Here is a 17618-nt window from a genome sequence, read left to right on the forward strand (position 1 = left end):
TAGTGACTCAATGAGTTGGTATGTGATAACGCTGAGAGAAAATTCATGCCTTGATGGACATGCTCTATGAGCCATGGACCAAAGAATAGAACTACTTTAACCAAACATGTTTATTGGGGAGGATGCAGAGGAGTGGCTTTTGTTTGAACACAGACAAGGAGCATGTCTCCGTGGGAGCTTGATTAGGGATCTGAAGATCTGGCACAAAGAACTTGAGGACATCAGTCAGTCCTGGCAACTCTCTGGTCTGTGCCCAGCTATGAACAGCCTTCTGCTCGATGCGCGCATACTGCAGACCATTTCAAAGGTGGGCGCATGGCACTAGAGTCAGTGCTTACTCAGAGGAGCTCAGCTGTTACAAGATCCCCTTCCTCTGGGAGACTGACACTTGCAGGGAGAGTTGCTAGCTCCTAGCACCTCAGGGAAGTCCTAGGGATGAGCTGGACTCGGAATTCTCCATTGTCCTGATGAAAGAACCAGAGGCCTGAGTATCTGGTCCTAAAGAATTTGCAGTCAGGATGGTATTTGACCTTGAGGTGTTGGGAAAATTGATGAACTGGTTCTGAGTTAAATTTATAGGTTGGACTTTTTTGTTGTTGTTTTTGTTTCTTTAGGGGCTCACACCCTACGGTGGGTGCTCAGGGTTTATTCCTGGCTTTGCACTCAGAAATCACTTCAGGCGGTGATTCCTGATCACTTCTGGCTTGGCAGACCTTATGAGGTTCCAGGAATTGAATGAGGGTTATCTGTGTGCAAAACAAATGCTCTACCTGCTGAACCAGAGCAAAAGTACAGCAAGAAAGGTACTGTCTTACAATTGGCTGACCCAGGGGTCAAGCCCAGTTATTATTTGATCTCACATGGGCCTTATCTCTGCTTACTAAGCACTATATCATTGTATCACTGTTATCGATTTGCTCATCGATTTGTTCGAGCGGGCACCAGTAACGTCTCCATTGTGAGACTTGTTACTGCTTTTGGCATATCGAATGCACCATGGGTAGCTTGCCAGGCTCTGCCGTGCGAGTGGGATACTCTCGGTAGCTTGCCAGGCTCTCTGAGAGGGACGGAGGAATCAAACCCGGGTTGGCCACATGCAAGGTGAACACTATCGCTCCAGCCTTATACTAAGCAAATGCAACAAACTGAATGTATGTTTGCCCCAAACAAACAAACCAACAAACAACTCCCCCTCTTCTCACCTAACTAATTGTAGTGTTGGGGAGATACTTGAGGGACTGGAGGAGTATGAAGGAGCCCCAGGTTTGATCCCTGGCACTCTCTGGTTCCCCCCAGCACTGCTAGTTATGGTCCCAGACCTAAAATTAAATAAAACCGCAAATTTAACTCTTCTATTCATTACTTTTTTGTTGCACAGTACAATTCCATGTATGTTAGACAGTATGTTTCTCCCTCTCTCATGACTACAAACACAAAAATGGAGAACAAATTCTTCCCCAAAACACACCTGGAGTTGTTTGGGACTTCATTTATTTTTGCTTACAAAGTTTCTATGTCTAACTGATTTGTTTTGGCCACTCACCCTACCCACCTTTTTTTGCTTCACCCATCTCGAGATTACCAAGATTGATGAGTGACTCCAGTCCTTAAATCTCTCTCCATCTTGGGGCCAGAGAGAGCTAGTACAGTGGGGAAGGCACTATTCTTTGCCAGGAGTGATGCCTGAGCATAGCTGAATGTTCCGCAAACAAACAAGCTTAATAATAATAAATAATACCAACAATTAATTAATTATTAAATTAAATAATTATTTTTATTAATAGATAAATAAAAATAAACAATAACAATGACAAAAATTTCATCTCTGTATTTTATAATTCAATCTTACATTCTTGCCAATGCCTGCTTTTTCCAACTAATAAGAACTTTGGAAAAATAAGGCCAAGTTTCAAAAATTATCAACTGGTTTGGCCAAGAGCAGGAATGAGAATGCAAAGAAACAGATACTGATTGGAGGGAGAATATCCTGCCAAATTATGCTTGTAAAGGTAGTGTGTGTGATTTTTGTGGTGGTTGAGAAATGTAAGCTATTATTATTTTTATCAATAATCCTCTAAATTACCTAAATGGAGTTGAACTTTTCAATATTGTCCAGTGCATTCATTTCTAAGTGAAAAGCACAAATTTCTTAATGCCCCTTTGGAACTTTGCAGTGGATTACTCTTTCTTAAGGTAAAGTGAGAAGCACGTTTTATGACGTGAAGTTCTACACAAATGGATAAGACACAGCATTGGTTTGAACTTCAAGTGACCAACTCAGTACTTTTAAATTCTGAAAGATGAGTCGCTTATAGTGAAAGGTTAAGAGAAGCTAAGCAAGATCATTCACTTCATTCAAAATATAAAGGTTAGCTTGGCATTTCCAGGCTCAGAGCGTGCAAGTCCAAATGAAACAAAAATGCCCAGGTTTTTTCTTCTATTTTCTGGCTAGGTCACGCATAGGTCCTCTGTGTATGTTTCTTAGAAAAGCACTCTTGAATTATTTTCAATCCTACTTTTTAAGATTGAGGATTGGTCTGGTCTTTTTCTTTTTCTTTTTTTCTTTTTTTTTGGCTAAGGAGCACAGTGGCAGGGCGTTCGCCTTGCACGCAACCGACCTGGGTTTGAATCCTCCGTCCTTCTCGGAGAAGCCAGCAAGCTACGGAGAGTATGTTGCCCGCATGGCAGAGCCTGGCAAGCTACCCGTGACGTATTTGATATGCCAAAAACAGTAACAACAAGTCTCACAATGGAGACATTACTGGTGCCCTCTCGTGCAATTGAGGAGCAATGGGATGACAGTGACAGATAAAAAACGGAGCAGCAAAAGACTACTTAGTGATACTCAGGTATTAAAAGTCTCAATTTGTCAGGTACACAGGTTAGATTATTTGCATTACAAAAACAATTGTTTAAAGCAGTGGTTCCTCCGGTGCATTTAAGTATTTTAAAGATCATTAACTGCACAAAAGAGCTGAGAAGCAGATTGAAGTGCAAATCACCATTTCCAGGTAAAAAACGCTTTTGTAAAAAAAAATAATTCAGAAAGGAAAAATAAACAGACCCAGAGATTTTCAAGTTTCCTGAAAGAGAAAATAAGTTTCTATTTTCAGAAAGACTTCAGGAACAACCTGCTGTGGAAAATGAGGCACAGACTAAACTCCAAATAGCATTTGTTGCGCCCTGCTAGGGGCCAGACCTTTGATCAGCCACATTTTGTATTATTGTGTTTAATCTCTCAAACATCCATCAATGTGGAATTATCACCCCTACTTGCCAGAAAAAAATTTATGTTCCTAACGTTTTCATGATTTTCAAGACCATTTGGAGTTGAGATTTGGGCTTAAAAAGCACTTGTGATCTTTCCATGTTGAACAATGCTAAACTGAAAGCTGAGAGAAACTGATGATGTTAGCCAGACTGACCAGTTCACAATGGCATACCTCCGCACCATTTGTTTGTTCCTTTTGTCTTGAACGCTGTGGGTATGGGGCTTGGGACACATCTCAGTGCTAGAGCATGTGCCTCACGTTTATAAACCTTGGTTAGATTCCATTCAGAAATAGCAGGCTAGCTAGACAGTAGAGTAGATGGTTTTATAATGTCTTTATGAGAGTAGCAGACAAATGCAAAGTCAACATTACCACCTTCTAAGAAAACTGGTCACTTTAGAGTTGTATTTTTATTTTGCTGCTAGAATTCTATCTTGCATTATACAGAATTATAAGTGATAGCAGTAGGGGGGAAGTCATGGCAGAATATGAGCGGGAGACAAATATTCAAGCACCTTGGATTTAATGGTGCAATAGGCTATAGAAGGTTGAAGAAGGCAGATGAACTTTAGTCATGAATACTCAGCAATGCAGTTGGTGCAATTGTCCTGTTGTCCTTTCTTTCTTTTTTTTAATATTAAGTTTTTATTTTATGAATCACTGTGAGATAGAGCACTACAAAGCTGCTCATGATTGGGTTTAAGTCATACATTGTTCCAACACCCATCCCTCTACCAGTGTAATTTCCCAGCACCAATCTCCCCAGTTTCCCTCCCTCCCCTCAACCACTCCCTACCCCTGTCTGCCTCTATGACAGGCACCCCTCTTCTCTCTTCTCTATTCTCTCTCTCTCACTCTCTCTCTCATTTTGGGCATTATGGTTTGCAATACAGATGCTGAAAGATTATCATGTTTACTTACTACTGTACTTACTTTCAACATTCAGTTCTTGTCCAGAGTAATCATTTCAACTAATGTCATAATGGACCTTCCTCTATCTTAACTACTCTCCACCCCTACACCCTTGTGGTAATTTCCAACTTCTGACCCATTTTCTCGGGCCTTGGATATTAGTTTTACACTTTTTGTTTTAGATCCCACAAATGAATGTGTGTATCTGTCTCTCTTTTTGTCATCGTTTGAATGGCTGGGTGCTCCAAAGTTCCACAGTGCCTTTCTCTTTCTTGGCTTTGTCATCTAGAAGTCTGCTTATTGTCACCCAGGGCCAAGGATGACAGTTTGATTTTAGCAATTAGATTTTCAGAAAGCAGAGATCGAGAGGCTTCAGACGATTAGTTAAAACTAGTTGAAACTAGAAAAAGAAGCCAAGATTGGCAGTGGGGTCTGGCCTCAGGGTTCACTGCTTTCTTTTTAGCCTTTCTGCCTAAAACATTCATATTCAAAACAGAGATGATCCTACTTAGAGTTGGGAGAATTGTGAGCATAAATTAAAACAATGGATGAATTTAAAAAATAGATATAAACCACCAAGTAACTATAAGAAAATCAAGCTACCTCTCAATTACCCTGACTTAATGACGGGAAATCTCTGACCATGGTGATGCTTTTGGAAGATCTGTTTCTATTTACCTACAAATGACAGTAGCTTACAAAGATGTCTATTGAACCTTTGTTCTTTGGTAGCCACTATTAAGGTTGCATATAAAAATGGCTGTCCAATCAGATCATATCTTTAAACAAATGTAAATAAGAGGTTAGGAGTATGGGGCTGCTAGAAGTGGGAGGTAGAACTCAAATCCTTGCCAAGTTATTCGCTATTATATTGTAGTAACCTTACTTATGAAATAGGGAGAATAATGAACAATAACTGCTTCATAAGGTTCTTGAGCAATATATAAAATAATATATAGGCTAAACCATGTGCCTAGAATACAATGTTAAATTCTAACATTTATTATTATTATTAGTGGGTAGGGCGTTTGCCTTGCATATGGTCGACCTGGATTCGATTCCTCCCTCCATCTTGGACACCCTGGCAAGCTAACAAAAGTATCCCGCGTGCATGGTGGAGCCTGGCAAGCTACTCATGGCGTATTTGATATGCCAAAAACAGTAACAACAAGTCTCACAATGGAGACCTTACTGGTGCCTGCTCGAGCAAATCGATGAACAACAGGATGACAGTGCTACAGTGCATTATTATTATTAGTATCATTATTATTGCTTTTTTGGTCCCCCACCCTCAGCAATGTTCAGGGGTTTCTCCTGGTTCTGCACTCAGGAATAACCCCTGATGGTGCTTGGGGGACCATATGGGATCCCGGGGATTGAACCCAGGTTACCAGGTCAACTGTGTGCAAAGAAAATGCTCTGGCTGCTGTATTAATGTTTCAGCCTCATAACATTGTTTGTTATTAGTTTTTTTGGCTTTTAGGTAATTATGGCAGTTCTCAAGGCTTATTCCTGGCTCTGTGCTTGGGGATCACTCCTCATGGGCTCAGGGGACCAAATAGGGTAGCGGGGATTGAACCTGGCTCAACAGCATGCAAGACAGGTGCCTTATCTATATCTCTGGCCCCTTTATTTGTCTCTGGGAGAGGGGTTCAGGAGATCCATACGAGCAATGGCTAGAGGGCTTTTCCTGGCTAGGTGCTTGGTGGACCCAGGACTCCACATGCAAAGCATGCACTCTAGCCCTCTATATGAGTCATCTCCCTGGCCCCTGATTTTTATTATTGTTGTGTTAGCAACTCAAATTTCTTCTAACAAAACCCCCTGTGATGTGGTTGACGTACAGCTATATGATACAGTGCGATGTGAGGGTGTGTTCTAGTGAGTGGGTACTTACTCCCCCAGAGTGTGCTCATTGCTCAGTAGCTCGGCACAGTGCTCAACTCATTCCGTGGCTCATTCAATGGTAAAATTGGAAATTTAGCCATTTCAGTCCATATCAGGGTCTGAAAGAAACATTGTACAAATTTTTTTCAAAATGAGAGTAATAGCTGATTTTGTATGTTTTTAGAATGGATTACTTAACTTTCAAATTTCTATTGTCTTTCCCTTCCCTGTCCACTTTTTTTGTTTTCTTTTGCTTCTCTCTCTTTCATCTCTGTATTTCTCTCTGCCTGTTTCTGTCTTTCTCATCTCTCTCTTAGAATCTGTGCTATCCTGACTGGAGCAAGAGATGTTCGCCAGACTCATTTCCTATCCACAGTCCAAGAGGAGTGATAAGTTGGACAGGCCAAGGGCAATGCCATGAGGTAGAATGTGGTAAGAAATCCAAGTACTCTGATGCTTTAGAGGAACCATCACCCAGAAATAACAAGGTTCCCGTGGTGTGAATTTTGAGCTGGGACGTTTAGCATCCAGTCAAGTAAAGAATTAAATAAAACAAGGACTTGTGATCCAGGTAAACAAAGTTGCAGATGCAAAGAGGTGCAGGGGGCCTTCTTTTGACGAGAATCAAGATAATGGACTTAGCCATAATAATTGTTAGTCGGCTTTTGGTGGTACTGTACACTCTTCTAGGTAGCAGTGGTTGTGGTAGAGACAGTTCCCAGAACACACAGTCTGTTTTCCCTAAGCATCAAATTGTTCTCAGGCTTAACTCTCCTCCTCATCCTTCCTAACTCCTGAAGTTCACCATACAGCCAAGTGGATTTTACGTGCAACATTTACCCCTTCAAGCGAATAACAACCGCTGCTGCTCCGGAGACCGTTGTGGCACCTGGGACGCGATTCAGTGCTCTTTGAGCTTTATTCTAGTAATGTCACCTGGGCACTGGCAAGGGAAGCTCTTTAAATTGGGGTCGTGAAAGAAATTGCCTTCTCCTAACCTGTGTTAACAGCTTGACAGTTACTTTCAGGACCATTTAATCTAGGGATTCAGTCTCTCTCCCCATCTAATAATCACATTCACCAAGCAGATTGCAGTTCCTTTACTTCTTCTTGTCCTTGTTGTGTTTTTGTTTTGGAGCCACACTTGACAGTGCTCAGGGGTTACTCCTGGCTCTACATTCAGGAATTGTTCCCAACAAGGGAGGGGGTTGGGCTGGCGGAACCCTAGGAGATGTGGGGTAATGGATGCTGGGTGATCAGCATGCCAGGCTAGCCTCCACCCACTGTACTATTGCTTAGGCTCCAGTTCCTTTATTTATTTATTTATGTATTTATCTATTTATTTATTTATTTAAACTGTATTTTATTTATTTATTTATTTATTCATTTATTTTTGCTTGACAACCAGCAATGCACAGGGGTTACTCCTGGTTCTGCACTCAGGAATTACTCCTGGCAGTGCTCGGGGGACCATATGGGATGCTGGGAATTGAACCCGGGTCTGCTGCATGCAAGGCAAACGCCCTACCCGTTGTGCTATTGCTCCAGCCCCAAAGTTCCTTTATTTCTTAATAAAATGTCGTCCTACCTTCGAGATAGTCTAGAAGAACTAAGAAAATGTGAGGCAGACAATGGTTAAATGCACTAGAGTGACTCTTAGAATCTTTTGGAATTTAAAAAGTGCCATTTCTCCCTTCAACAAGAAGGAGTTTGAAGGACTGTCTGGAAGGAGGGGAGCTCAAATTAAGCCTGGAAAGACCGGGGTGGTTTAATGGACCTGATTCAGAGACCCACAGAAACCCTTTATAATACTTGTTAGTTTTTCTGTGAAATTTTACACATGGTAGTAGTCCATCTGGGTTGGAGGGGGAGGTTATAGTAGGGAAAAGTTGAGTTTTCTTATATGTGTTTCTGATTCCAACCAGATTCTCTATTAAGGAGGGTGGTGGGCATTCCCTTGAGGCTCTCTACAAGCTTTCAGAGGCAAATTATTTTGTCTAGGATATCTATTAATGCCAAGAACTTACAGGATTGTATTAAAGTGATTTTTTTTCAAGCTGAATTTTAGCCTATGAGTTCTCTTAATTTCATGGGGTTTTGATGTCTATTTCCTCAGGATGAATTTCAAACTTACTCTTGGAAAAAGGTAATGTGGATCTCCCTGTCGTCACTGCATGGCACATGTGAACTCACTCCTGACCACCCTGTCATTGGAGATGAGGAGTGTATCATTAACAGAGCCATAAGAAAGCCAGACCTCAAGGTAAGAACCTTCATTCTCATGGCAGATGTTAGGAACAGTTCACTTTTTCCTCCCAAAGGCAGATTCAGTGTCAATCTTCAACAGAGAAGATGGAATGTTCAATGAACACTCACTCTGGAACTAGACAGAGCTCGGTGCAAATCTCAGCTTCATTCCTTCTAGGAGGTGCAGTCTTCTGTCAGTTGCTAGAGTGTTCTGGGCCTCAGTTTTCTGTATGTTTAGTTAAATAATGGTAATAATGTCATTAGTTGATGAAATTCAGAAAGTAGGTAATATAAGGGTCAATACATGCTGGTGGATGTTCAGTAAATATTAGCCCTTAGTAACATTGTTCCCTATATTATAATCTATGTAGTTATTTATCTTAAAGTGAATCTAATCACCCAGGACTATCCTTGGGAGTTTGCTAAGTAAAAGACCTTACTGTGAATTCTTTCGAATATCATTCACTTTCTCCTCACCATATTAATTTATTGCCACCTGAATTATGGCTTGTTAGTATTTTCAATATTTTTATTGAAATATGTTTAAAGGCAGGCTGTTTTCACTTAAATTTATGCATGGGTAGATAGTTTTGCAAATGAGTTTTACGAGCTCAGCTCATTTAAAAAAATCACTGTCACTGTCATCCCCGTTGCTCATCGATTTGTTCGAGTGGGCACCAGTAACGTCTCTCATTGTGAGACTTATTGTTACTGTTTTTGGCATATCCATTACGCCACGGGTAGCTTGCCAGGCTCTGCTGTGAGGGCCCGATACTCTCGGTAGCTTGCCGGGCTCTCCGAGAGGGGCGGAGGAATCGAACACAGGTCAGCCATGTGAAAGGCAAACACCCTACCCGCTGTGCTATCCGTCCAGCCCTTTAAAAAAATAATAAAAGTGAATTGCTGAGTGTTTTGTTTACTGCTATCACCTAGTTCCATATTAACTGGCAAAAATCAAGAGAGGTCAATCACTTAACTGGTCACTCACATTCAGAAGTAAGAGTTCCACATTAGCATAATAAAATGATCTCAGAGTATTATTAATTTTCAGCATCATTAATTGCATTAAATCAAATATGTGAAGAGATAAATGAAGAAATGCCCAAATAAACAAATGTGGTGAGGAACAGAGGTGTTGGGAAGCTGTAATGTTCAGGTTGGGAGGGAGATTGATTAGTTAGAAACCCCGTGGCGGCTCTGAACCTTGAGTTTTTCATTGAAAAATAAGAGTATTAATTCCTTTGCACAGTTCTCACAGCTATTGAGAAACTCAAATGGGAAGATTGATAGTTTTATGCTTTATGAACTTTAGTTGGCCCTTGAAATCCACAGTCATTCATGGGTCCTGTCCTTCTCCTAGCCCCCTGAGTTGAAGACTTGAATAGCATAGAGTTCCCTCTCTATAGCCTGTGGATTCCACATTCTGATCTAAGGATTCAGCCTTTCAGTTCTTGTGCTTGGTTGAATCCACGAATTTATGAATTTATTACATCAACCTGGATGTCAGAGCTTTCCAAGCACTCTGTCCCTCAACACATTTTGTTTATTTAATAATTTATTATTAATTAATTAATAATTCATAATAACATTCAAGAATCCATGAATGTGTAATCCTGGGAATTAATTTTCCATCTATCTGGATCTGCATAGTTCAGGCTCATGTTGTTCAAGGGCCAAATGTACAGTCATATAAAAAGACCCACACTTTTATTAAAATTGGAGGCCTCACAGGTCCAGCCACAGCAGTATAATGGTACTAACAAGATAATAACTATTCAGGACCATGTAGGAGGGGTTTGGAGACTGTAGCAAAGAACTGTAGCCATGTTCACAAATGTGTACTCCAAAGACTGTCTTATAGAGTTCCATGCAAAACTGGATCCCTGTGCTTCACCAGTAAAACAGAACGTTCTTGTACGATGTTCCAACAAGAAACAAAGAGCAGGAAACCAGGGCAAGGGGAAGCTTCTGGATTCTGAGCAGAAAGATGAAGTTCACACAATAGAGCCTTGATTTCTAAATTACCCGTGCCACGGGTGAAGTTCCTGGAAATAGGCAAATAAACGCCACTTCGTGCAGATAGTGTACTCATTACCCATTTACCAGTGTCCGCAGCTTCTGATGTGACATGTGCTGTAAAATAAGCAGAGATCTTCCCCGCTAAAGGAATTTTAGAGAAGCTCCGTCCAAACGGAGTCCCCTGTCTTTGTGAGAAATGGCTCTAGAGTTTGTTAGAACTTTCCATATTCTGTCTGAACAAAAGCTTAACCATACCTTTGTATTTTTTTCTAGATTATTAATGCCTTCATCTGATGATGCATTGTTTTATAGGTTTTCTAATCTCTGTTTATGGTTTTGCTCTTTCAGTAGAGGTTCTCTCACTCTCACATTGTGCCGTGGTTTTTCTTTTACCATTGTTCTAACATGAATATTTTGTTCGTTTGTCTTTGAGTCAAGCCAACTGTGTTCAGGACTTACTCCTAGCTCTGTACTCAGAGATCACTCCTGGCGGGGGTTGGGGGACAATGTGGCATGCTGGGGATTAAACTGGGGTCAGCTGTATGCAAGGCAATCACACTGTACTAGCTCTCTAGCTCTCCAGCCTCTAACATGAAGTTTTAAAACAACAAAGTTAATAAAGTTCGCAGCAATCACTTGATACATTATTTTTTATTTTTGGGTCACACCCGGCATTGCACAGGGGTTACTCCTGGCTCATGCACTCTAGGAATTACTCCTGGAGGTGCTCAGGGGACCATATGGGATGCTGGGAATCAAAGTCAGGTTGGCCAAGTCCAAGGCAAATGCCCTACTCACTGTGCTATCACTCCAGCTACATCACTTGATACATTTTGAATCCCGAAAATTATGATACTTTTAGACCACCTTCTGAGACTTGCTCCACATCCTTCACGAAACTGGACTTTGGAGCCAGATGAACTTGGGTTCAAATTCCAGTTTTGTTTCTTAGTTGGTGTGATCTTGGGCAAGTTAATTAATCAAAATGAATGTCAGAGGAAAAGTGAAGATGAAATTATTATTTATTCTAGCACATGATGATGAAAAAGACTAAAGAAATATGTGAAAGTCCCTAAGTACTCAATAAACAGCTGTTGTGATTATAGTTGTACTATTTGCAAAACCACTGAGAATACTGGAAAGGAAAAGATTTAAAAAATTAGGTCACACCTGATTGTACTCAGGGCATACCCCTGGTTCTTTGTTCAGGCATCACTCCTGGTGGGGCTCAGTGAACAATGTGGTGACCCTATGGGGTGCTGAGGATCTAACCAAGGTCAACCACTTGCAAGGAAGGCACCTTTCTGCTGTTCTATTATTGCTTCCATGAAGATATGAGACAAGCACTGTAGCACTGTCGTCCATTGTTCATTGATTTGCTCGAGCTGGCACCAGTAATGTCTCCATTGAGAGACTTGTTACTATTATTTTTGGCATATCAGAATACACCACGGGTAGGTAGCTTGCCAGGCTCTGCCATGTGGGTGGGATACTCTAGGTAGCTTGCTGGGCCCTCTGAGAGTGATGGAGGAATTGAACCCAGGTCTGCTGCTTTGAAGGCAAACGCCCTACCCACTATGCTATATGGGACAAAAACCTTGAAATTTCTAGATAAACATGCTGGTGTCTTTTAGGTACTTTTTCTCCTCTAATTCCCAGTAGCAACTGATTCTAGTCTTCTACTGAACATCAATAGGACAATAATACCTACATTTCATGTTATTTTTTTTTAGCCAACTTAATTAAAGCAAATTATTTCAACAAAGTAAGAAATATACACCAATTTAATATTTGGTACTATGAATGCGGGATGTGTGTGTTTGTGTGTTCACACATTTATTTAAACAGGGCAGAGATTTATCTGAGGTAACCCAGGTTTTAGATGCTAGGCATTTCAGCTTGATTTCAAGTTAACGTGGTTATACAAAACATTCATTGACTTATTTACAAAATTAAGTATTGTGAACGTCTCAGTTTGAGATTTTTATCTAATGATTATATGGACTATAGCATTCAAAGATCTACAACATAATCAGAGGAACTGCAGTGAAACTTAGAAGTAATCTAATTGCTTTAATTTATTCATGAGGCAATGGAAGGACCAAGAGAAATTTAGCTAAATTTCTCAAGGACAGCAATCAGAATGACCATAAATGAAAATCTTAAATGTGGTATCTCAACTTCGGCTGCACACTGGAATTAATTGAAGTTTTAAAAAAATATTTATCACCAGTTAACACTCCAATCAAATAAAATCAGTGACTTTCTGTTGTGCGAATGTTTTTGTTTGTTCATTCTTGGGCTATACCCACTAGTGCTCAGGGTTTACTCCTGGCTTTACATTCAAGGATCACTCCTTGTGGAGCTTGGGAGACCATATGTGATGTCGGGGATTGAACCCAGGTCAGCCTCGTGCAAGGTGCCGTACCCGAAGTACTATCATTCTGACCCATCAGTACTTTTTAAAATTGACCCATTTGTCCCAAGGAATAAATTGAAGTTACAGAGATTTCTCCACAACAATTTGACAGTCATACAGTTTCTCTTGGTGATATCTTATCAGTTAATATAGTTAAAATATATATTTTTTTACTTAGAGAAATATGAAGCAAAAATCCATCATTTCCACTACTATCACCTTTGACCTCACTTCCTGGGGCATGTTTTCTTGCAATAACTACTCACTCTCTTCTTGTGCCTACTGCCAGCCTAATCTTTTATTGAGGAGAAGGTTGTCCTCTTGTCTAAGGTTACTCTGAATTGTCTGACACAATTTTATAAAACTCATCCAAGCACACAGGACTGCAAAGCGGGAAGATGCATCTGTCATTCCCAAAGTATTATAGTATAGTGTGTTTTACAATATTGTTCATATATATATGTAAGTATATGCTAATATACAGATAGTATATACAAATGAACTGCATGGCATAATTTTCTTTATTTTTGTAATATGTTTTATTTCCTTGTTAGGTTAAATGCAGAAATTATTTAATTAGTATATTTTTATATATAGCAGGCCCATGATACAATTTAATAATATCTTCTTTTATGTGTAATAGGAAAGGGTAGGATATGTTAGAAATAAAATCCTAAGTAAGTGTAATAGGGCTCTATTTTTACTTCTTCAACAAATGCATCTTAAGCCATTAAAGGCTGTGTCTTTATTAACTCTCAAATTTGAGATTTTCTGAATATCTTTTATTTTTCAGGTGAGATATATAAAAGTGCAGAAAATACGATATGTTTGGAACAACTTAGAAGGACAGTTCCAGAAAATTGGGTAAGTATTTTACTATTGGTTATTCAAAGAAGAGAAATAGTATCTCAGTTTTCATTATGCTAAACATGTTTTTCTCATTATTATTATTTTAGCTCTTTGGAAGACTGGCTTAGTTCTGCAAAGATACATCTAAAGTTTGGATCAGGTCTAACAAGAGAAGAACAAGAGATTAGGTACCATGCGTATTATTATCTTCATCAGCACAAAAGGAGTCTTACCATATTACTTTTAGCTTGTGAGAGAGAGAGAGAGAGAGAGAGAGAGAGAGAGAGAGAGAGAGAGAGAGAGCACCCAGTACTTCTTCTCAGTATCAGAAAACACTGCAATATTCTGTTTAGTGTTGATCAATTAAACACTCTCACATACATTTTCTTACTTCTACACTGCAACTTACTGGGAATGGTAGAAAAGATTTGCCCATTATGCTAATGTGAGAAATCTGAGACTCAGAGGGGTTTAATGATATGACTAAGGTCACACAGATGGGTAGTGATAGAGTAAGGGCTGAGTCTTATGTTTCTGACCCCAGATTTAGTGCTCTCTGAGTATTCAACAGAATACTCTTCAAGAGTATTCTGTTGAATACTCTTCAAGGTTAATAAAGTTAAACCAGGTGTGATATTTATTTATTTATTTATTTATTTATTTTTGTGGTACTTGGGATTGAACTCAGAGTCTCACATACATAAGGCAAACACTCTATCCTTTTCCCCCAAATTAAGCTAGTCCTGACTAGTATAAAATATATTTACAATAGTAAAATGATATAGTTAAATGATAATAAAAGAATATGCAAGACTAAGCTTCACAGTTTCAAGTCAATTTCTGGGCAGAAAAACAAAGTTTCAGAAGAGTACTGGATTGAATGTAAGAAGACTGGTCTCAATACACTGTGTGGCCATGGGTAATTTCTCCTTTATCAAGACTGTACTTCTGGTCCAGTTTTTATGACTTGCACACTTTACTTTTCCTAATTTCCAGTCTCTGTTACATGCATAGTATCAGGCCACACCTTAACCCTACTGAATTAAAAATCTTTATATTAACAAGATCACCAAGTGATCTGTATGGACATTAAAGTCTGAGCAGTATTGTTCCAATACTTCTGTCAAGCTATTTATACTGATGTTTATGTGAAAGATACACAGAAAGTAATGGTGTATATTATCAACAGCAATATTAACGATCATTGCTCTGCATAATCAATGAAACATTTCTGAGTTTGCAAAGAGCTGGATAAATACATAAAGAGCTCTTTTTGGGAACCAATATCTCATATTGAAATAAATCTTGTGGGGCTAGAACAATAGTACAGTGGGTAGGGTGTTTGCCTTGCACTCGACTGACCTGGGATCGATTCCCAGCATGTCATATGGTCCTCCGAGCACCGCCAGGGGTGATTCTTGAGTGCAGAGCCAGGAGTAACCGCTGTGCATCGCCAGGTGTGACCCAAAAAGCAAATAAATAAATAAATAAATAAATAAATAAATAAATCTTGTGGCTTCCCAGAACTGAATAGGCATTGGAATACAGTCAAACTATTCCCAAATCAGTAAAATGATTCTCTTCTAATAATCCTTCCATTCTACATCTAAGGTACCAAAGTTGGGGAAAGAGAGAGTTAGAAAGTACTACCTATGAAGCACTTTTATGAGACAGTGGCTAGTATTAAATACCCGAAATTAAAACAATGAAATATTTAGACTTCAGTAAGCCCTACTTTAATCAATATAATAATAAATCATCTTTGTAGTTTTGGCAACTGGAACCTTCCCTTCTGAATTATTCTGAGAAAGATGATCATGTTTTTTAACAAGAGAGAATTACACTTATACTGCAGTTGAGAAAAAAATGTGGGATGGACACGTTTTTTAACTGGGTGAGAAATGAGTTTGGTCTTGACTAATAGTAACTGAGTTGATCTGTCATTTCTCCTTTCAGGAGGTTAATATGTGGACCTAACACTATTGATGTTGAAATCACACCTATCTGGAAACTGCTCATCAAGGAGGTAATCAGTATTTTCCCTTCATGCTTTGTAGAAAATAAAAGACATTCAGGCAAGTCTAGTGATCAAGAATGTTACATGCCAATAAGTAATTGTAATTTGGAATATTTTAAAAATAATTTGAAGCATGTTTCTGTCTGACCAGTTTTTCACTTTTTTTTAAATTGGAGTCCATCTTTTGCACTGATTCAGTTAAAGATAGGGTGCTGGTGGGTCTCTTTGTCCTTTAAGAACTGAATGAACACATTGCTTCTTTCTTTTATAATGCTATGCTTCTTAGCCTGTTTTGACTTTGTGAAATTAAAATTTAAAAGCCTTACTCCTTTTTTTGTAGACCACATGTAAAATTTGCTGAGCTTCAAAGTTATAGAAGAACATTATCTGTTCAATATTCCCAAATTAATGTGGGAAGGAAAGATTTTACCATTATTACTAGGCAAATTTCTCCTTTTTAGCACTGGGCTTATTTTTCATCTTATAGTATTATAACAACACTACAATAACATAGATATATACTGTTCCCCTGCCCCCTTCACTATCAAATTCACCTTCACTTCTCCTTGTTTCAGATGTCTTAGATTTTAAAAAAAATGCCACTTTGGTTACAGTGATACAATTGAAACCATGTCATATAAAGTGCCAAAAAAATAAAAAAATAAAGAAGAATGCCCGCTGAACTCTAGATACTTTCTCAATATATTTTTAAACAAGACAGGAACGAAAGCAACATAAATTGACAAGAAAGAATTTCTGTGTGCTTCTATCTTAACCAGAGGCAAGGATTACTGTATCTGTTTTAGGCAGAAATCATCTAAGGAGAACTGGATAAGGATAGACAATGTTTTTAACCAAACCAGAATTAAACTGTTGCAATTAATCTCTGCTTTCTTTTACAATGTTCTAGATGCTCAATTATAGTTTTAACATGTTCAGCTTAGGTTTTTCACTTATGAGAATATACAGTCTTCAACCGAACCATTAGCCTATGATACTTAATGGATACATATGGCAGATGCTGTGTCAGAGGGAATAATAGACTACAAAGCATTCTAACTTTCTAGATCCAAATTAATGCTTCATCCTTCTGGAGGCAGTAAACTGGAGATGATAGTTACTCCTTACACTGCTACTGCAGTTAGTATGATAATCATGCTAACCGCATATGAGAAACTACTTTATGAGTCAAAAAGTGAAGCAGAGATTTTATATTCTCTCAGACAAAATTGCCTGGGTTCAAGTTTTGGTGACATTAACCCGTGTGTGACCTTGGGCAACTTTTTCAAGATCTAAGACTCACTTGATTTCTTCATCTTTACAACGGAGATAATGAATTATGTCTGGCTAATAAGACAGTTGTAAGAATTAAATGAGTAAATTAAAGTGAAGTTGCTGAGTGCCATGGTATGACAAATGCTGAATAAAAAGAGGAAGAATATTGTGTGGGATGATTTATGATATAGAGATGATTCTTGAAAGCAAACAAATCAAGGAATATCTAAGGGTGAAGCCTAAATATCGCTCTTGTCTCCTGCTTTTGTGTTTGCCAACAGGTTTTAAATCCATTTTACATATTTCAACTCTTCAGTGTCTGTCTATGGTTTAGTGAAGACTATAAGGAATACGCCTTTGCCATCGTCATCATGTCGGTCATTTCCATAGCTTTGACAGTGTATGATCTCAGAGAGGTGAGTTTTTCTACCAACCCCATTATCTCAGAAGGAAGGCAATAAAGACTGCATTGAAATTTTGTCAGAGAGGAGGATCAGGGAATGAATAATCATTACCTTTTCTCTAGTAAATGATTCAGAAATATTTTGCACAATAGTTAGTCTTATTGTCTTGCTGGCGTCTGTTTTCTAAGCTTTCAAAGTATTTCTCCTCTCGGTGTAGCTTACTCAGACAGACTAGTCAGAAGAATACTTAGTTTGTACATTGAGAATAAGTGAAAAAAATTGCGGTGAATGATATATTTTAAATGATGGAGGAGGAT

General features: G+C 38.9%; 1 protein-coding gene across 2 annotated transcripts in view; it reads left to right on the forward strand.

The window, feature by feature from the left end:
- ATP13A4 (ATPase 13A4) overlaps nucleotides 1-17618 on the forward strand; it is a 159856-nt gene that overhangs the window by 49481 nt on the left and 92757 nt on the right. For both annotated transcript variants that reach the window (XM_055127706.1, XM_004602996.2), the window contains 5 exons: nucleotides 8188-8334; nucleotides 13550-13620; nucleotides 13713-13793; nucleotides 15562-15631; nucleotides 17179-17313. In XM_055127706.1, the coding sequence (XP_054983681.1) occupies nucleotides 8188-8334; nucleotides 13550-13620; nucleotides 13713-13793; nucleotides 15562-15631; nucleotides 17179-17313 (504 nt within the window). The remainder of the gene's footprint in view (nucleotides 1-8187; nucleotides 8335-13549; nucleotides 13621-13712; nucleotides 13794-15561; nucleotides 15632-17178; nucleotides 17314-17618) is intronic.

The sequence above is a fragment of the Sorex araneus genome, chromosome 2 (genome assembly GCF_027595985.1).
Source record: "Sorex araneus isolate mSorAra2 chromosome 2, mSorAra2.pri, whole genome shotgun sequence".
Classification (NCBI taxonomy): domain Eukaryota; kingdom Metazoa; phylum Chordata; class Mammalia; order Eulipotyphla; family Soricidae; genus Sorex; species Sorex araneus.